This window comes from Gopherus evgoodei, chromosome 6, assembly GCF_007399415.2.
Source record: "Gopherus evgoodei ecotype Sinaloan lineage chromosome 6, rGopEvg1_v1.p, whole genome shotgun sequence".
Classification (NCBI taxonomy): domain Eukaryota; kingdom Metazoa; phylum Chordata; order Testudines; family Testudinidae; genus Gopherus; species Gopherus evgoodei.
The window spans coordinates 55,862,016-55,883,177 of NC_044327.1; the positions used below are offsets into that span (position 1 = coordinate 55,862,016).

General features: G+C 41.6%; 1 protein-coding gene across 2 annotated transcripts in view; it reads right to left on the minus strand.

Annotated features, from left to right (window-relative positions):
* Positions 1-21,162, minus strand: part of SLC12A2 (solute carrier family 12 member 2) — a 117,610-nt gene that overhangs the window by 78,583 nt on the left and 17,865 nt on the right. For both annotated transcript variants that reach the window (XM_030566993.1, XM_030566992.1), the window contains exon 2: positions 1,998-2,117. In XM_030566993.1, coding sequence (XP_030422853.1) covers positions 1,998-2,117 — 120 coding nt within the window. The remainder of the gene's footprint in view (positions 1-1,997; positions 2,118-21,162) is intronic.

A 21,162-nucleotide genomic window follows, 5' to 3' on the forward strand; every position in this document is an offset into this window, starting at 1 on the left:
TCATACTTAAATTTAGAATGCATTAGTTGCTGTAGCAAAGCCCCTTTTCCCTCCTAAAATGTTCCATGACTGAGTGACATTATTAGGTATACACAACAGTTACTGGTTTGGTTGGATGGAGTTTTTCATTTTTCATACCTTGGGAACTAGGAATTGTTTTCTGATCACAGGTTTCTTACCCACTTTATCTTCATCAGGGATGGAAAATTACACTAATTCAAGAACAGAAACTTAATATTTTTGATCCTAGACCAATTCCAGAAAAAATGCCAAATTGGTCACAGAGAACAAGTTTTTCTTCCTCGCTAGAGTTCAAAATTCATGCTAGAGTATACACCATTGCAAAACTGACAATCCCAGCTTTCTAATGGTCTATTAGAGCATTGGTGATAGTCCTCTGCTGCTTCTGTTCCCAATCCTACGTAGTGCCCTTTGTTCCTCCTTTGTTTTCAAACAAGGACAGGCACAGTTTAGTTATAGGAAGAGTTGGAAAGGCATCTGGGACAGGCCATATTGCTTCTTCTAAAACTCTGTCCTGAACATTTTGTTTCTGAACCCTACTCTTCTGCACTCAATTTTTAAAAAGAATGGCTTTTATTATTGCCTTTTTGCATTTTGATTTTGGGGTTTTTATTCCTCAACAGAATTTAAGTAATAAAAATTAGCACCAAGTCTTAAAACTGATAATTAAATTGTTCTCTTTTGGCAATGTTGTGAAATGTTTATTTAACAAGTGGGTATAGACTGGGAGACATGTGCCTCTCTTCAAATCCCAGGAGCTCCAAGAACAAGCGGCATGTCTAGGGATTTGCTAAGATCCAGAAAGCCTATTCAAAGGCTCTTCAGTGAGACATAATTGGACTGGAAACACAGATGCATAGCTGGGCTCTAACTATTCATGTGAGTAGCATATCTCAAGTAGACAAGAATCACTAAAGAACAGTTCTGAGGACTTTGCCCAAGATTACAAAGCAAATCCCAAAAGAGGTGGGTCTTCCAGCAAGCTTTTAATTAAAAAAAGTTTCTTGGAGAAAAGTGTGCATTTCCTGAATATATATATTTGTGGGAGGGCGAGTTTACACCAATTTCATGTCAAGATTTAAACAAATGCATTACACACTTTGAAGACCAGGATTTAAGTTTATCGGTCACAAAGTCAATGGAGACCAGGTAATTGGTCTTACAAAGTTTAAATCAAATGAGCTCTGACAGCTTTAAACTCTATTTCTCTCAACAAGTTTATATCAGCAAGAAAATGGATAACCTTTAATTATAGCTAATGAAAAGGAAGGGAGGGCAAAGTTCATTGATTAAATCCAAGACAAAAAAAAACCAATAAAAATACCCACCCTACATGAATTACTTCTATATAGCTGAATATGTCAAGAGATTATTGTTTTGAATTTTCCTGCAAATTACAGTTTGAGAGAGAGAGGATGAAATTTTTGTAACCACTTCAGAAAGTGAGAATGCTTGTAGTTAATATATGTAAATAACCTGCTTCGTGTAATAATGCTTTTTTCCACCCCTTGATATCAAAAGAATTAAATTTTCTTCCATTTCAATCCAAATAATCTACCCAGGCCCAAACTGATGTATAATTTTGAGGTAAGGATTGAGTGCCCCAATATAAGAGTGATTCATAATTAAGTCACCCAGTAAGTATTTCTAAGGAAGTGAAGACATCTACAGAAGGAAGAAAAGGGAAAATAATTGCCAGTATCAAAATCCTAAGCCAGTGATGGGACAGCAGTGAAAGGAAGATGGTCACATTCCCTTCAAATCCTGAAGCACTAAAAAGCTAGCAAAGATTACTTTTCAATATCTCCCCTGTACATTTTGTACTTGTTTCTTAACCTTTGATTTAATTATTTTTAGCACAACAGATCTGCAACTGACATTTCATTCTTGCTGAAAAATACACTCACTCAAAATATGTAGAGTAACTGGCAAGGTCATATCTATTAAAAGGTTTGACATACCAAATATTTACTTACCAATACACCTTTTATCCAGCCAAACTTGACTATTCCCTTACTGTCTGCAGCATAAGTAGCATCAGCTTCCCCAGGAGGAGTCCCATCTTCTCCATTTGCATATCCATCCTCAAAAGGTTCCTACAGAGAGGGTGGGAAAATAAATTAAAACACCTTACCTCTATTATCCTTAAGCAAGTGTCCAAAAGGTGGTTTCAGAACTGGACACTCAATTAAATTTGACTCAGACGTCATTATCAGTTCATTAGTAAAAGTGATCACAGACAACAAATTAATTTTTAAATACCACATCCATGTAGCGTGTTCTAGTCACAATTTATGTGACTATTGTATATATTTTCACACTTCAGTAATTTTTATAATTTAGATATTTGAAATCTCTACAAAAGATTTTTAAAATAAAGTCTGTTTTTACTTGACGCAGTGATTAAGTCATGCCATAGTAGTTGAGCAGTACCTACAAAAATTAAGTTGTCACCAACACTGTCGTTACAATCAAATTAGGATCAAACTTTTTTTTATTGCAACTATGCAATCTATTATTATGTAGATTAGTGCAATAAAGTTGTTCAAATATTTTTCCTAGATTTATAAACTGTCTTCATAGGTCTTCAATGTGATTTAAAAGATTAAGAAACAGCACTCTCGTAAAATAACCAAATGGGACCTTTATCGTCATTTAGTCTGACCTCTTGCCTAAACACAGGGTATAATATTTCACCCAGTGAAATAGTCTTGCAGCAGAGGCAATTATTCTTCCCTACTAGATAAGTGAACATGACTGAGCCCAATAAACTTGTAAATGAACTCAGAGGATCTCTTTCAGAAAAGACAACTGAACTTGATTTAAAGTTAAGAAAATGAAGATGAATTGATCACTTCTTTGGTAATCTGTGCAGTGGACAATTACCTACACTGTAAAAAGATTGCAGCACATACCAAGACAGTTTCCCCACAATAATCAACTCCCCTTTAAGTCACACTCAATCCCCTTTTTAAACTAAAAAGAGAGATGGGTCCTGCAGAATGCCCTGAAGATCTAACTCCGAGACCCACAGTGCAGACGTTCTTTACTATTGCCTAGCATTCAAAAAGAATGTTGAGTAACCAAGTGCTTTTGCTTTAGGGTATGTCTACACTGTGCAGTTGTCGCCAAAACTTGTGTCTTTCGGGGGTACTTAAGCCCCCCACACACACACAAAAGACAAAAAAAGTTTTGCTGATGCAAGCAGCAGCGTGAACACGGTTTTGTCAGCAGGAGCGTTCTCCTGCCAACGAAGTTTATGCCGCTCGCGGGGCTGAAGCATTTTGTTGGCAAAAGTGCCAACAAAATACTGCAAAAGAGCATTCACACTCACTGACTTTTAGTGACAAGGCTGTATCGACACAGCTCCATAGTGTAGACAAGTCCTTAGATGACTAGGTAAATGTTACTTTCAATATTTCTTATGCTTGCTATAAGAAATACCCAAGGAATACTGTAAATATGAGGTACATTAGTAACTTAAGACAACTATAACATTTAAGGGTGACCACTACAGAAATGATCCTTAATACTATGCAACATCAGTGACATCCAGAAGCACTTTACAAACTATAGGCTCAGGCTTGTTCTCAATGAAGTCAAGAGCAAGACTCCCTTTGCTTTAACAGGAGGAATAGGCCCTATTATATGCAAAACACATTCAGTTTCAAAGGCTTTAACATTATGAACTTAAAAACACATAAGTCAGGAAGTTAATGGTCTCAGGTAATCTATAGTCCTACCTTGTAAATAGTGTTTGAGCAAAAAAAACTAGTGAAAAATCTAGGGTGCTGCTGGGCTATAGATTGCCCCTTGGCTGTTATCAGGCTCTTGACTGCTAGGAGGAGAGGCTCATCTGCATGCCACTACTCCACTCCAGTTGAAGATGCCTCAGCCTCAAATAGCAATCAAAAAACTCAAATACACAAACTAGATAAATCAATTTGTACATACCAAGACAATGGAGCAAATAATCAAGCAAGTGTCCAGAAGATAATAAGGGGATAAGAAACAGTAAACATGGTTTTGTCAAGGAAAAATCATGTCAAACCGACCAAATAGTTTTCTTTGACAGGGTAACAAGCCTTGTGGATAAGGGGGAAGCAGTAGATGTGGTGTATCTTGACTTCAGTAAGGCTTTTGAAACTGTCCTGCAAGACCTCATCATAGACAAACTATGGAAATACTGCTAGCCTAGGTGGAGCTACTATAAGTGAATGTGTAACTGGTTGGAAAACCATTCCCAGAGAGTAGTTATCAGAGGTTCACAGTCAAGGAAGAAGAGGATATTGAGTAGGGACCCAAAGACAGCAGTCCTGGGTCCAGTTCTGTTCAATATCTTTATGCTATTATCTAAATAATTTATGAAGAGTACACTTAATGATACCAAACTGGGAGGGGTTACAAGTGTTTTTGTGGATAGAATTAAAATTCAAAATGAATTGGACAAACTGGAGACGTGATCTGAAGACAAATGCAAAGTACTCCACTTAGGAAGGAACAATCCATTGCAGAGATACAAAATGACTGCCTAGGAAGGAGTACTGCAGAAAAAGATCTGGGGGTCATACTGGATCACAGGCTAAATATTTAATATTGTTTCAAAAAACACACATCATTCTGAGATCTATTAGCAAAAGTGTTGTAAGCAAGACACTGGAAGTAATTCTTCCACTCTACAACACGCTGATCAGCCTTAACTGGATTAGTGTGTCCCATTCTGGGTACATTTCAGAAAAGATGTGGACAAACTGCAGAAAGTCCAGAGGAGAGCAACAAAAATCATTGAAGGTCTAGAAAACATGATCTATGAGGAAAAATTGAAAAAAACTGGGATTGTTTAGTCTGGAGAAGAGAAGATGGGGGGGCGCTACTCCTGGGGGGGAATTCTGCACCCCTGCAGAAAAATGGGGAAACAAAGAAATCTGTGGTAGAACACACACCCCTTCCCCAGCAGCCCATCCCCCAGCACTCTGCTGCGGGGGGGACGGACAACTGCATGTACGTGCTTGTGTCCATGGAGAGACATTAAGGGGGTACAGTTGGGAGGATGCCTGCATGGGAATCAGGGTATGGCTACACTTGCAGCTGTACAGTGCTGCCACGGGAGCGCTCCCATCGCTGCAGGTACTCCACCTCCCCGTGGGGATTAGCTTGAAGTGCTGGGAGCCATGCTTCCAGCTCTGGGGCACTGTTTACACTGGCGCTTTGCAGCGCTGTAGCCTGCTGCACTCAGGGGGGTGTTTTTTCACATCCCTGAGTGAGAAAGTTGCAGTGCTGTACAGTGCCAGTGTAGCCAAGGCCTCAGTGAGACTCACTCTGTTCCTCTCGCTCACTGTTGCTGCATCCTGGGCTTGGAGGAGTAGGGCTGTGTGAAGCAGGCTATCCCTGAGACAGAGCAGAAATGTAACAACTAAGCAGGCAGGCTGCTAATGTTCCCATTTTTAGTTAATTGTTCCCATTCTTAGTCAATTAAGGATCCTTTACCTTGCCAGAGTGATATAAAGGAGACTTAGGGCTTGTCTACATCACAAAGTTGCAGCGCTGGTGAGGGGGTTACAGCGCTGCAACTTAGGAGGTGTACACATCTGCAGGGCATCACCAGCGCTGCAACTCCCTGTTTGCAGCACTGGCCGTACTCCCGTTTTGTCTCGGGTGTAGAGGATACAGCGCTGGTGATCCAGCGCTGGTAATCAAGTGTAGACACTTACCAGCGCTTTTCTTGACCTCCGTGGAATAAGCAGGTATCCCAGCATACCTGAGGAAACCTCTGGTAATCAAGCAGGTCTCCTTCCCCGGTTTGCTCTCGCGTTCCCCGAACCCCCGTGCAAGCAGGTCTCCTTCCCTGCGGTTTGCTCTCGCGTTCCCCGAACCCCCGAGCAAGCAGGTCTCCTTCCCTGCGGTTTGCAGGGGGGTTCGGGGAATGCGAGAGCAAACCGCGGCGAAGCTGGTCTCCTTCCCCGGTTTGCTCTCGTGTTCCCCAAACCCCCCTTGAGGCCGCCCAACAGCGCTGCAGTGTGGCCACATCTAACACCACTTGCAGCGCTGGTTGCTGTAAGTGTGGCCACTCTGCAGCGCTGGCCCTATACAGCTGTACTAATACAGCTGTAACAACCAGCGCTGCAAAATTGTAGATTTAGACATACCCTTATTGTAAATGACAGTAACAGAATCCTCAGTTAGGCCTTTTCTACACTGCCATTTTGCAGCGCTGCAACTTTTTCGCTCAGGTGTGCGAAAAAACACCCCGGGCGCTGCAAGTTTGAGTGCTGTAAAGTGGCAGTGTAGATAGAGTGCATCAACATTGGGACTGAAAGCCCTTTCAAGATACATTTCAGCAGGATCAACTCCAAAGTCTGTTCTGGAATATGTGCACACAAATAAGATGACCACCCTCTTTCTAAATGCTTTTGTTGCTCTGTGCATACTTCTAACACTTCCTGTAATACCTGCCAATGGAGAATGCAGCTTCTCCAAGCTGAAGTTAATAAAAACAAACACATCTACGCTCTACAATGACACAGGAGAGGCAGGCTGGCCTTGCAACCATCTCAATAGAGCATGAGCTGGCCCAGACTACGGACCTTTAGGAAGCAGTTCAAATCTTTGCAACCAAGAAGCAACAGAAAGCACCACTTTGATTATTCAAAGAGATAAAAATGCCAGTATTTACTATTCAGACAAGAAAAGTTACATTTGCTGTTCAGGCGTTTGAAAGTTAAATGTTACTTAAAATTTTTGAACAAGGCATTTTAAGTTGTTAGTTCTCCTTTATTGGGGTAGGTAGCAGGGCAGTACCATGAGAGGAGTAGAACAGGAAGAAGGCAGAACTGAGACCTTTCAAAGTTTTGGCCAAGTGAGGGGGCATGGGGGCAGCATCAGGGTCCAAAATGTTGTTGGCCAGCCCTGACAAGGGAAGATAAATTACCAGAGTGCCTGCATAGCATATTACTTCCAAAGAGGCAAATTCTCTTTCTAGTCAAGACAGAATCATTCCCTCAAAGGGTACTTTTAGAGCACAGTAAGAGGGCTTACACAGGTAGGCAGGATAGAGTGCCTAGTGTGCTATAAATTCACTAACTTACTGCATGTAAGTTTCCCTGTGTAGACAAGCCCTTATGCTCCAAACTGTAAAGGGTGGTCTAGATCAAGTATTCTTGGGTACCTAGAGATTATGGGATGGAACCACAGTTGTGGCTGTGGCTGACACTGCCTACCTCTTCCAAGAGTGTTTTGTTGGAAAAAAGAGGACTGTCTCCATCTTCTGAAGTTCTAGGATGTGAGCAGAAACCAGCTCTCAAATGCTAACATTTACTGATAAGCCAAGAGATGCTAATTTCCAAAGTATATTAGTAGGTTCTATTTATTAGAACCCTTTCTGAATTTTAGTATTACTATACCATCCATTGATAGTAATATCTATCTAACATGGGCCTATTTAAGAGCCAAGATTTTAAGTAGGAATTTTTTCCCCTAGATACTTTTAAGCAGATGACTTTAACTGAGGAGATTTGAAAGGAAAGGGTCCACTAACAGAAGGATCACAAACTCCAAATACCATAACTCACATCCATCTAAAGTGATTAGCACCAGAGGCAGTGTCTGCTTTGAGTTTCCTGAGGACACTCAGTGTATACTGTGCAGATCTTTAAGCCAACTTTGAGAACACTTTACACTACCAGAGCTGTAGAGAGAGGCCCTCACTGAAAAAAATAAATAAATAAATAAATAAATAAATAATCAGGCCCTCTTTTTGACCACTACAAAATTGGCTCTGGATGCCTCAGTGCCCTACAAAGAGGAAAGATTTGACTCTATTCATGAGCAAACTCCCTCAAAGCAGAAAACTTTGCACTGACAACACTAATGAACTCATTATCTGATGTAATCCACCTCTGGATTTGTGCTTTGTGATGGGGAGGATGGGCCCCTATAATACAGGAGGCCCGGAAAGGTGCCACCATCTGCCCTAATCTCAGTTCTCACCAGATTTCCTATGTCAGAAATCTCTGTTCCCCCACCCCCAGACCTCTTTTGGGCCCCTTTGACTGAAGTGAGTGACCATGGCACTGAGGAGTTTGAGCAATGGCAGTGATCTCATTGCTATTTTAATACTCTCAGATATGAAGCTCAGAAAGCCTCCTATACACCTTAAGAGGATTTCTGAACCAATGTTTTCATAACCCAGCAAGACAAACATGAACTCTTCATCATTGCTCTGAAATCCATAATTGCCAAAATTACCATGTATAAATACTTTGTGCAAAAACAAACCAAAAAAAGTTGTCTTTTGTTATAAAAAAAAAGCATGAAACTGCTTGCAACTGATTTAATTTTAAAAAACAAAACAAAAAAAGACCCACGTGTTTATATTACCCAAGCAGTTTTTATGCTTTGGCCGACATAGGACCATCAACATTTGATAACATCTTCTGCTTCCACGAAAAAGACAATGTCATGTTTCTAATAAGAAACAAAGAACAGAGTGTTATTGAAAAAAGATCGGGGAGAATTCTAAGAGGGGAGAAAAAAAGAATTCTCAAGTGTTCCATGGTGCTCAAATCACCAAGCAACTCCCCTGATTTTACAGTGGACCTATTTTTATAGTGTAATTTTAATCAAACCCCCACTACTTTGTTTTATATTTAAACCATATAGGAATTACAATTTACATTGTATTTAAATATAAAACAAAGTAGTTTTCTATTGAACATTAATCTATTGAACACATTTATATTCTCGGTACCCTTTTAAGACTAATAAATACCCTTCATCACTATTATGTGCAATAAACAACTAAGTAGGTTACAGCAATACCACGGCTCTCATCTTTCTTTGGTAGATTCTACAAGCAGCTGAACATTTAAGAATTTAGAAAACTTAGTAGAGCCCTGTGTGGATACAAAAATTGGATCTGCTGCCAGAATCAACCTACGATCAACTAGCCATCTTTTACCTGTATCTGCATCCACATCTCACAAGGGACAGTGATGGGGGTGGGGGAGGGAAGAGGAGCGAGCAGGGGACGGGGTCTCAAGAAGGGGTGGCGCAGGGTGGCACGCTAGGGAGAAGGGGCATCATATTGCATGCTGCTCCTGGGGGCTCACAAGCAACAGTAGCAGCATGTTACATCACAGCAGGGCGGAGAGGTGGGGCACCAGAGCCCTGCCCACTTCAATCCCTGCAGCTGGAGGCAGACCGTGTTGCCCAGGAGCCAGAAGCATGGCCAGTGCTGCCTGGCCATGGTGGGGATGCTGGCGATGTCCAAGGAGCCCGAGCTGCTGGACAGGAAGCGGTGCAGCAAGTGGGTGCTGGACGGCCCCAACTCTGGCCTGCAGCCCAGCCCAACCACTGGCTGGTGGCCACTGGCCCCAAGCATGCTGCAGCCCCCAGGTTGCCCAAGCCAGATGCCAGGGGACAGGAATCGCCGGCAAGTAGAGCTTTGTGCGGTTGTATCCGCATCCACTACACTATTTGCAAAAATGGTCCGTGGATATCTGCAGGGCTCTATTTACTAGCTTTTAAAGCAATTTTATGGTTCTAATTTTTTTTATGTTGTACATAAAGGATCACAGATAGCTTTTCAAGTCAGCATTGAATTATGTATACTATGAATAAGAGACGGAAGTTGTGTCCTGTATGTCTTGTCTTTCTCCACTATGTAATGTTCTGTAGGGAAGTATTTACAAGTACATGAATTGTTTAAAGGTTATTGTTGGTTATCAGTGCCAATGGGTGCCTTTTTAATAATGCACAAATGAGAACAGCGAGACATTCTGAAAGTCTGTGGGTGCAAAAGAATTCCACTGTTTAAGAAGCCAAGCTTAGGCTTACTATTTTTCATGGTACAGATTAAGGGCTTGTTTACAGGGGGAGTTAGTGTGCAGCAAGCCAGGGTGTGCATCTACAGTGCAACAGCTGACCATGCATTAATTCACCATGTAGACAAACATCCCTACTGGGCTGGGGATGGAAGGGGCTTCCTCAGCCCCTGCATGGAGCAGCTGGGGCTGAGTCAGGATCAGACCCATCCCCAGAAACCTTCCCTGGCTGCAGGAAGCTCTGCCCTCCCCCTGCCCCCCACTTCCTGCCCCCACTGCTCTTCAGCCATGGGGGGAGGGGGTCACTGTACAGGATGCTGCTCAACCCCTGTGCACCTAGACCCTCGCTCATGAGTCCCATACCTCCACCAAGCCCATACCCTCGGCATCTGGACCTGCATCCAGATCACCCCCTGATGAACTCCCCACAACTGAACTCAAACCAAACCCGGACCCCTACCCCAACCAGCTGCACCAGACTTCCACCTCACTGAGCCCCTTTCTTTCAGCACCTAGACCTCTCTGCTGAACCCACCCCCCCAACCAGAACCCCATCAAGCCCACTCCCCGATCCTCCTGAGCCTCAACTACCTTCACCTGGACCCTTTGCAGAGTCCCCTTCCCCCTGCACCTGAAACCCCCTAATGAGCCCCTGTGCACCCACAGTGCACCTGGAGCCCCCACTGAACTACCCGCACCCAGACTGCCCCACACAGAACCCTCTCAATCCACACCTGAATCCCCACACACTAAGCTTCTCCACACCTGGATCTGCCAGGCTGAGCCCGTCTGCTGGTACCTGGTGTGCCCTGGGCCACCTGGGGAGGGCGGGGGCAAGTGGAGAAATTTGCTTCTTCTGCTCAGGTCTTTGGCGGCAATTCAGCGGTGGAGAGTCCTTCCACCCCGGGACCCGCCGCCAAAGTGCTGGGTCTTCGGCGGCAGTTCGGCGGCAGGGGCCGCCCACCGCCAAAGACCCCAGACCCAAGCCCCCTGAATCCTCTGGGTATGCCTGGCACGGAGGGCCCAAGGGTGTTTCTGGGGGAGGCCTGGCCCCTGTTCTATGTCAGGGTCAGGTGAAGCCTCACCACCAAGTCCCTGTCCTGGTGTGGGGAGCAGAGGGAAGAGGGGTATGGCAGGGTGATCTCCCACCTCCGCCTGCAGTCAGTGGCAAAATTTTGTATTGTCCTCACAATTTTTTTTGGTGCAGAATTCCCTCAGAAGTAATTATTAAAAGGTAACATTCTATCTTTATGTACTGTAATTAGTACTATTTTAGAAACAGTACACATTCAAACAGGATCTTATGAAGTGAACACTTACTCATTATTTACCAGCTTCACAGGTGAAATCTTAGCATATGTACAACATGCGTCAGATGGCATGTGATCAGGATGTAAAAAAAAGACTTTAGCCTCAAATCAGTGAAACATCTACAGTTAGTATTTCTTTTTCAACATATCTCCTCTGCGCACACTGTTTCATCAATTGAGCCCCAGATGCATTACACTAAGGACAATACAAAATCCTGCAAGTACTCCGACATGCTCTTGGTGCTGATCATTCTAATTAGCTGCTGAAGAGAATCTTGGATTAGAGAAAATATTTAAAAAGAAAATTACATATAAAAAAAATCAGTTAAATAGAAAAATAGCTTATTCTACACAGCAGCTTGGATTGCCATGCCAGAGCAGTTTCGCTAGTCTATCTAGTCCACCACACATCTCAAACAATGGTATTGCTTCAGAAGATGGTATAAAGAGCCCCATGTCTTGGAAAGTTACAAATAACTTGCCCACAAAGGAAGTCTCTTTCCAATACTTCCAAATTATTATTTTAAAGGGTTACAATTATTGTAGTACCAAAGGATCAAGTGAGAACAGGGGCTCTATTCTAAGTTTTTATACCTGCTCAGATCTTACTGTTTGCGGCACTGAGGTACATAGGTTAATTATGCAATGTACAACCGGCCAAGCTCAAGAAGGGCTTATATTCAACTTGACGGTATCTTTGTCTGGCTTCCTGCAACTATATGGACTGACTGGGTGCAACGTTCAAAAGCTAAGATTTCAGGGAATGTTCTAGGCCAGTGATACTCAGACCTAAGTGGTTCAGGAGCCAAATTAGCAATCAACACTACCCAAAAGTAGCATGAATTCATTGCTTCATTCACTATATAGTCATATTTAAACAGTATGACAGGGGAATATTTAGTTATATTCTCTTAATAGCAAGACGACTAAGTATTATTATTTTATCAACTACAATTGGTTAATAACATAGTAAAAACATTCTGATTGGTTAATATTAAAACACTGTGCGATTTTAATTATGTGCTGCAAAGAGCAGCAGGAGACGCATTAAAGAGCCACTTGGGGCTCATGAGCCCCAGTCTGAGTATCACTGTTATAGGCATAATGGACAGAACCATACTGATCTGGGACTGAAAAAAAAAAATGGAAAAACAGAAAGGGGGAATATGAGGGACAAAAATCCCCTGCAAGCTCTTGAGCACAACCACAGCTTCAAGCACCTCTTCAGTTGTTTATAGATCAAAGAACTGGTTGATGATACCCAGCAAAACTTCCCAGCACAAGACCTCTGTTCATCCCAATAATTTAAAACATTGACACAATAAATGACTTCTCTCCTTGACAGAAAAAAGAATTGTGGCAGGAAAGGAAATATACAGGGGAGGTGGACACAGTCCCTGCAATGTGAAGGTAGATATGAACTCCCCATATGTGAGAAGTAATTGGGGGACCCTTGTATAGGGAAGGGGAAAAAGGTAGGCACAGAGCTCCTCACATGGGGTGATGGGGATAAATGAGTTCACACAGAGCCCCTGTCAAGAGAGGATAACAGGGGATTCTGAAATGGACGGAAGGAGGAACCACAAAGAACTCATGGTATGGAGGGCGGGGGAAGGGGGGCAGGGCAGTCTGGAGTTCCCTGGTATGGATGAAGGGCAGAGTACGGGCACACAGTCCCAGTTGCAGGGGAAGGAGGGACCCAGGTATGGAAGGAGGGAGGCATGAGGAAAAAAGTAAAGTAAAGAATAGAGGTGCATACAGCCCTGGGCACGATGTACAATGTGGTGCCCAGGTATGAGAGGGAGAAATGGAAGGCACACGGAGAACTTGAGGAGAGGTGGGAAAGAGATGGAGAAACGTAAGGAGCACCTATTACGTTTAATGATCTCAGCCTACTGAAACGACAATGAATGTGGTCCCCTAGTGTGGAAGTAGAGAACTCTATTTTTCTCCAACAATAGTTATACATCTTAACATTGTTTGGATTCTTTTTGACCATTACTGCACAACAAACAAAGGTTTCCACTGAGCTGCCTACTGAGAAAAGTCAGGGTCTTTTCCTTGAGTAGGTACATTTAATTTAGAACTCAGTAATGTACATTAATCAGTTGTGTATTATTTTGCTTTTGCAACACTGAATTCAGTCTGCTGTTGTTGCTGCCCATTCACCCAGATGTGTGTGTCTGGAGTTCTTCATGGCCTTCTCTAGTCTTGAAGGCCCCAACTTCATCTGCAAGTTTTGTCACCTTGCGGCTTATGTCCCTTTCCAAAATATCAATATTAAAAGCTGCTTCTAATATAGAAGCACTATTAAGCTTTTATTGTGCAAAAAATTGAACAATTTACTCCTTAACTAGATTTTAATCCATGACAAGTTTTAACTCCGAGTATTAGCAAAAGGAAGTTTGATCACAGTATGTCTTTACAAAATGTTTCTTCTTCCTAAAGTAAAGGTTTTTATTCTGCTTCCTGGATGTTTTATGGAAGGTCTGAGGGAGAAGGCAGGCTTGAGGACAACAGCAAACAAGCTTGAGCCCACTTTCCACACACCAACGCACATCCTTGCCTGCAACTTCAACAGTATTAGATGAGGTCTCGGAACTTCTGGACTCTACTCAGGACCCAAAGAAACATCCCAGGCAATGAAGAATCCCTTTAGTCTGATCTCTTCAGGTACCCATTGCTCCTCTTCTCACCCCACCCAGCACCTGTTGTTCCTCCACTCTTTGGGAGAGGCCCAAAGGAAGGGAACAAGGAAGGTATCTCAACTCCACTAGCAGCAGTTATGTCCTAATACATTACTGGTAAACATTCCCATGTAGTATCTGGGTAACAGCAACTCCCTCACAGCAGTGTAAGAGCATCATCATATTTAGGCATGAAAGAGAGGCTATTCAACTGACATTACTATCAAAAGAGCAAAGCAAGCCAGCTGGGTGGCCGGGGGTGGGAGGGGATGTGGGGAGAGAGAATGGGACAAAAACAAAACCCCACTATCCTCCCATTAACTTTCAGTTTTATAAATATTAGCTAAAAAATTTCAAATAGAATTTTCAAGTTGACCATTTATCTGTAAGTGAAGGAAGGGCCTTTGACACATCTAAAATTCAACTATATAATCACAATTAATTATTCAGGGATGATCTCTTCTTAAATTAAAAGATTAACTATTTATCCTAAATCTCCCATTTGTTTATAAAATCTTACTACAGTTCCCCAAGTTGCTACCACATTGGTCACTAGTTTATTTTCCATAAAAAGAGCAGCAAGAAAATGTTAACAGGCTACAACTGCTAATAGGTTGCTTTAGATGCACCAAGTATTTTTCTTAAACAAGAGAGGGAGAGAAGAAATCTTTTAGGAAAAGAAATTGGCACCCCTCAAAGCTACTGAGCAAGAAGGCTCTGGCATCAAAAAGACACCCACATCCATCTGTGGCTGGCCAGGAAATTGTAACGCCCATTCTATCAAGCACAGACCTTGCCAGAATGATCCACACATTCATGACCACCAGGCTTGATTGCAACTCTAATACTGATGCTGTGAAGAATGTGGGAAATTTCTGTAATACATACGTTTACTAAGAAGTATGACAGTTTCCCTACTCACTTTTATATTGTTACCTACTAGGACTGAATTGGTTAATTTCTTTCCTAGTCTGTGGAACTCTTTGCCAGAGGACCTTGTGAAGGCCAAGACTATAACGGGGTTCAAAAAAGAACTAGATAAGTTCATGGAAGACAGGTGAATCAACGGCTTTTAGCCAGGATGGGCAGGGATGGTGTCCCTAGCCTCTGTTTGTCAGAAGCTGGGAATGGGCGACAGGGGATGGATCACTTGATGATTCCCTGTTCTGGTCATTCCCTCTAACAGTGGCCAATGCCAGGTGCCCCTGAAGACAGAATACTGGGCTAGATGGACCTTTGATCTGACCCAGTATGGCCACTTTTAGGTTATGTTCTTATCCTTCCTGAGGCGTGGTACCAGGGCAGTAGGCACATCAATTAGTATGAACTGACTTGTCAAGAATTGTCAACATTTGGAGTAACTCTAGCAAGACAAAAGGAAGATCAATGACTAGAAATTAACTTTTAACAACTGACAGCCAAAGGAGGGAGAACATGGGAAAACAGCTTCCCTGAAGACTGGAGGTATATGCAGTGGGAGAGGCAGAATCCTGGATGCTTTGTCCATATTGGCAGAATTACCTGAATCTCTTGTCCAGGCATACTAGCTTTGCTTTCACTTTCTAAATGAGGGACCCCAACCATACCGTATTCCAGTTGACTAACAAAGCTGGGTTGTTTTGAAAATGCTATCCTGCAAACATCTGCTGGCTGCATGACTCCCAGGAGGAGTAAGTCTCCAAGAGGTATCTAAACTTATTGGGACTTGTTAGAGAAGCAGCAAGAAACAGAGGTGCTAAAGTCAGTAACCCAGCCTCAGGATAGCGCAGCTGCAGGGCTCAACTTGTTTTTTTGTTTTTGTTTTTTTACAAAGTGTAGGCCTACCACTAAACAAGAAAGACTGTATACAGGTCAGAGGCTAAGCATGCCCTGTGGATTCATGATGGAAGCCACACAGCCTAGATAGAGCTGAAATGGCTGCATTAGCCATTCTACTCAGCAACACATCACCACTCTACAATGCTGGTTCCCCTTTCAATGTCTCTATTCCAATATTCAGAACCCTCCCTGAGACTGACCCTAACTACCTGAGAGTAAGGAGACCATCTTCACAGACCGGGACCCAGACTGTGCAACTCCAGAGTGATCAAGCAACCAAACACTTTCAGAATTAAATGTAAAATTAGTCTCTTCAACTTGCTTTCCCTTAGTAATTAGCACGTCCCAATGTTTGCACTGATCGTGCACTTCTACATTGTTTAAATAAAAAGGGGGGGAGTCCACAGACACTACCATGATCAAGAATATGCAAATGTCTAGACAGATTCTTCTTGAGCCTTAGGTATTTTACAAGAAATATGGAACAAACAAAGGGAACACTAACTTGTAAGAAAGGTAAGATTATTTTATTTCAAACTCCTCTCATCTTGAGAATCCGTAGCAATAAGTGGACAAAAATTGTATGAGTAAGAGAAGCATTTGAAAAAAAGAGGAGTTACCAGACACCCTTTAGCTAAATAACTAAACATTTTACCCAGCGACAGAAACAAAAAGGACAAAGGGCATTAGATCCCCACCAGCAATGTCTTTATAGAAGCTCAGTTCCACCACTGACGCAAGCTACTGGAAACAGGGATATGCTGAGATTTCTACTCTGAGGGCTTATCTACATTTAAAAAACTGCATTTTGGAACAGCTGCAGTGCTTCAGGGAACTATGCCAACAGGAGGGGTTCTCCTGTTGGTGCAGATACTCCACCTCCCCAAGAAGCTGTACCTAAGTCAATGGGAGAATTCTATAGAGGGGTTAGGTCAGTTTAACTGTGTCACTTAGGAGTGGGGATTTTTCACACTCGTGAGCGACAGTTGTACCAATCTAATTTCCTAGTGTAGACCAGACCTGAATCATACATGGGGACTCCGTCTTTCCCATCAGCTCTCAAATTTGAGAGTCTTCTTCACATACCCTGCCCCAACTGCTGGAGAGCTTCCTGGCTGCTTCCAGGCAGGCAAGAAGGAAAAGGTCTCTTAGAGCGATTCTGCTTCCTTCTCAAACTGCTTTTTCGGTCCTCCTAACCAATGACTGAGGCCTGGTCTACAATAGGAATTTACTTTGGTATAGCTATGTCTCTCAGGAGCATGAGAAATCCACATTACAGAAAAACAGTTATACAGAACTAAGCCCCAGACAGCACTAGGTTGATGGAAGAATTCTTCTGTAGACCTAGGCACTGTCTCTCAGGGAGATGGATTACCTACCCGTTAGCATAGGTTAGTGTCAACAGTGAGGAGCTACAGTGGTGCAGTTACAGTGTAGAAAACCCTAACCAGTGCATATCTCTGCTACTTTTCAGAGATTTCTCAAGCAATAGCATGAAACTGACGTTTGTGACCGTTTCAGTGCTGCTCAGAATTCTAAACTAAGAATATCAGCAAAAGCAGTGGAACTATCTGCAAACTTCAGCAGATATCATTTCATTGGTTTACCCATTGCAGCAAAATCTAAGGTTTTTTTGTGCATTAGATTTCTAAATCTTATGATTAAGAAGGGCTAACCTTATGATTATGCAGATGCAAAATTGTCTTTCCCATGTGTGCAAAATAAATGACTAAGAGGCATGATATAGATCTCTGTTATCTTAATAGGATGCCAACACTAAAGTTCAGTTATTGCCAATGCATCCGTTCAGTCAAATGGTTAACAATATTGTCACATTAAAATTTGCATCAGGGAAATCAATTAAGAGTTAAAGCCCACTCCATATTTCGACTCGGAAGGATTAGATTTTTAATAGTAAATGTCAGTAAACAATTTTACTGTACACATACAACAAAAAGTATTTCATCAATATTCACAATTTATGGATAGGCAAAGGGGGAAAAACGCTGCTTGAGATCTTAGATATATTTAAGGATATTTACTGGATATTTGTATATTTTCACATGTGATGTTGACAATTTTTATTTTCAAAGTTAAATCTTTATAACTGTTAATTTCAACATCTGTCATTAAATAAATTGTTTTAGCCCTCCCATAATTGCCCACAACTGAAAATTTAAATCACTAAAAATGGAAAAAAATGCTTAAAATAGATACTGATATTATCTGTCAAAATTATAAAAAAATAAAAATAGAATTCTGCAAAAAACTTACCCATATTTAGAGTTAACTTTTTGTAGCTGTGGAGATACAGCTGCGCCACTGTAAGACCCCTCATGTAGACACTAAGAAGATGGGAGAGAGCTCTCCCAGTGACATAATTAAACCACCCCCAACAAGCAGCAGTAGCTATGTCACCAGAAGAAAAACACCACCACTTACGTTGGCTAAATTTATGTCGCTGGGATGGTGTGGGAGGGGGTCTCCCACTCCCCTGAACGGCATAAATTTTGCCAGCATAAGTGGTAGTGTAGACATAGCCAAAAATTCCAATATACAGCAGAAGGAGACATTAACTGTGAATAAAGGGGAAGAAAGTCCTTTCTAAAATATTTTAGGAGAGGGTGAGAAAAAACAAAACATTAACTCCTGTCATGTAAGAAATCCTATTGTGACTAGTAAGAAAATTTGAGATTAGAATATTTTATACCATTGTTAAAACAGAGTTAGGTTAATTGTACGGATCAGAACTGGAAGTTTTTTAGTCAGTTATAAAACACAATTACAATCCAAAATAAAATTTCAGAGTTGAGATTAAACTTAAATTGAAATCCAAATCTCTTAAAGTATGGAAAGGCATAATTAAGGCATACAAGTAACCACAGCTCTTCCCCAGTAGGGTAACAGCTTCCCATCTTCCCCTCCATGCTTACATTCTAAAATGACTTTTGGTAAAGCAATTTTTCTAATAGCATGAACAAGTTTACTGCTAGAAGCTGTGTTCATCTTACATACGAAAAAGTCCTGCTGATATAGTGACCACTACATTAACATCCTCCCAACCAAGGCCTAGGGGGAGGGTAAAATAAAACGAAATACCTGGAGGGATTTTTAAATGGAAGGCTATGCTCAGTTTGTGGGTGATTTATTAAAACATTCACCAAAGAACACTGAAATCTATTGTAAAACCAAACAGATGTCAGATACTTTGCATTGCTTTGTCACCACACTAATGTTTGAACTTATTCAAGTGTTGTAATTGTCTGATCTATACTGAAGAGGAATGCATACACTAGCTTTATATTTAAAATGACCCTCATCTAACTGGTGGCCCTGGGAATCAGAGATAGTGGGGAATACTGCTTTCAGTTATGTCATATGTCTAGCTAGGAACTTGTAAAGATGTCGCTCTGCGGATAGCATAAAAAGGCTAAATTTGCCCAACCACCTAAAAGAAAGATTTACCACTTAAAATCTGTATTTAAATGACTGGCTCGAGACTTCTACCAATTCATTTTGGATACTTCTGTTCCAGCCATGAAATAGGATTAAGAAGAGTATAAGAAATGGATTAGTAAATTCCTATGTCAGAGCAACATCTGTTTTTTTCAGACAGAGGGAAACCAGCAAGAGCCAGATATGGTCTGCAATACCAGAGCACATGAAAATAGGCTTCCAGAACCTGAAAATCATGTGCACTTCATTAGTAAAATTTCCATCCTAGGTTGGCTATATCTATCTATTGCAGTGGAATAGCAAGGCATAATTGTTTTAAAGGAAGTGTGTGTGTGTGTGTGTGTGTGTGTGTGTGTGTGTGTGTGTGTGTGTGTGTGTGTGTGTGTGTGTGTGTGTGTGTGTGTGTGTGTGTGTGTGTGTGTCTCTCTCTCTAAAATATATATTGCAAGCAGTCAACCCCAGATAGCTAATTCCCTGGGATAATTCCTCAAGTCTGAAGATGTTCTAAAACACTGTATGATATGATATATTTCACCTTTTGAGACTAAATAGTGCAACATGTACCTGTCTGATCAGAAAGAAAGAGAGTGTACTGTCTCTATCATGTTCTGGAACTAAACCCCGTGAAGAAAAAAGCTGATTTCCTGATAGAATTAAGTACAGTGTTACAAACATTAATTATTGTTTTTATACAGCTGAGACTAACCAAACTGAAGAAAATCTGGCAAAAAGGTACCAAGGCACTGTTGCTTCTTTGGACCAGGCTTTTATAAACTATCCAGACATAGCTTCAACCTGCAGACCTAAGTGGAAGTGAACAGCCATTACTGAATACCTACAGAGATGCTAGAAAAAAAGAAAAAAAAAAAGAAAAGAAAAGAAAGGCATTTTCTACAAGTTTTATTAATTTAGATGTTGAGTATAAATCTTAAAGTTGAGAGTAACAAAAGATTTCCATGTAGACACAACAGTCTGGGATTGTTTTTAAAAAATAAAATTGTAATAGCAGTAAGAGCAAATCCCCCCAAAAGTAGGTCAGAGTCTCCAAAATAAAAGTTAGCTGAGCATACAGGCAACCAGAAATGCAAAGAAGTTGTTATAATTCTCTAAGAGACGTAGACAGAAACTTACAGGGATGGAGCAGATTTATAAGCTTTTGAGAATGTCCTCTAAACTACTTAGAAGTATTGCTTTTTCAAAAGTCGGGTTTAATATTAATTATCCCTCAAGCTTCCTAGCATGCTAGTAATGCTGCCCGTAGCATTCCTGGCAGAGTATGTCAATTTTCTTCTGTACTTACCAATCCTGGTGCTAGGAGTGCTAATCCTACAGATCTAGCAACGGTTCCTATTTTCTTCATTTTGACCAAAATGTCAGTCTAACCTAATTGTGCTCGAGACAACTGTTCCTGAACCTCTGGGGAGAAGCCTGAACTCCTGCTAGTATGATCTGAAGACTGTCCAGTAGATTCAGACATTCAAAACTGCCTGATGAACAGTAGCTTTTAGAGCAGTCTAAGTCTAACAAACGCCCAAAGGGACTGCTCACGTGACTTCAGCAAGAGGCACACTACCCAGAAGTATTCTTACTTCGTAGGTGGATGGGAAGGATCCCAACCATCACAGCGGAACAAACCAATACTGAAAGCTGAGGCTCCACTGGTTATGATAAGTTTTGGTATGAATGACATTGCTTCAGGCGACACTTGAAAGATTTTCCAAGATCTCAGGGACTTTGTAAGAGCTGGAAGAAAACAAAGTGCAAGAGATTTTTGATATCTTTCCTGTCCTATCAAAATCAAAACAAAAACAAAAAAACCCACCAGGAGATACTATAGGTAGGTTGTTAGTTATGCAAGTACTGTAGAGTACAGTTTTGGTTTCACTGACCATTGAGCCTCTTATATATGGCTTCCATTTCAGTAGAAGGCAAACTAAACTTCTGAGTGACAGACTAGCTAAACTAGTCAGGAAGGTGTTAAACAGAGCAAAATACACAAAACACAAGTGTCTCAAGGTATCATTGTGTCAGTTCAGATGCACAGGACCT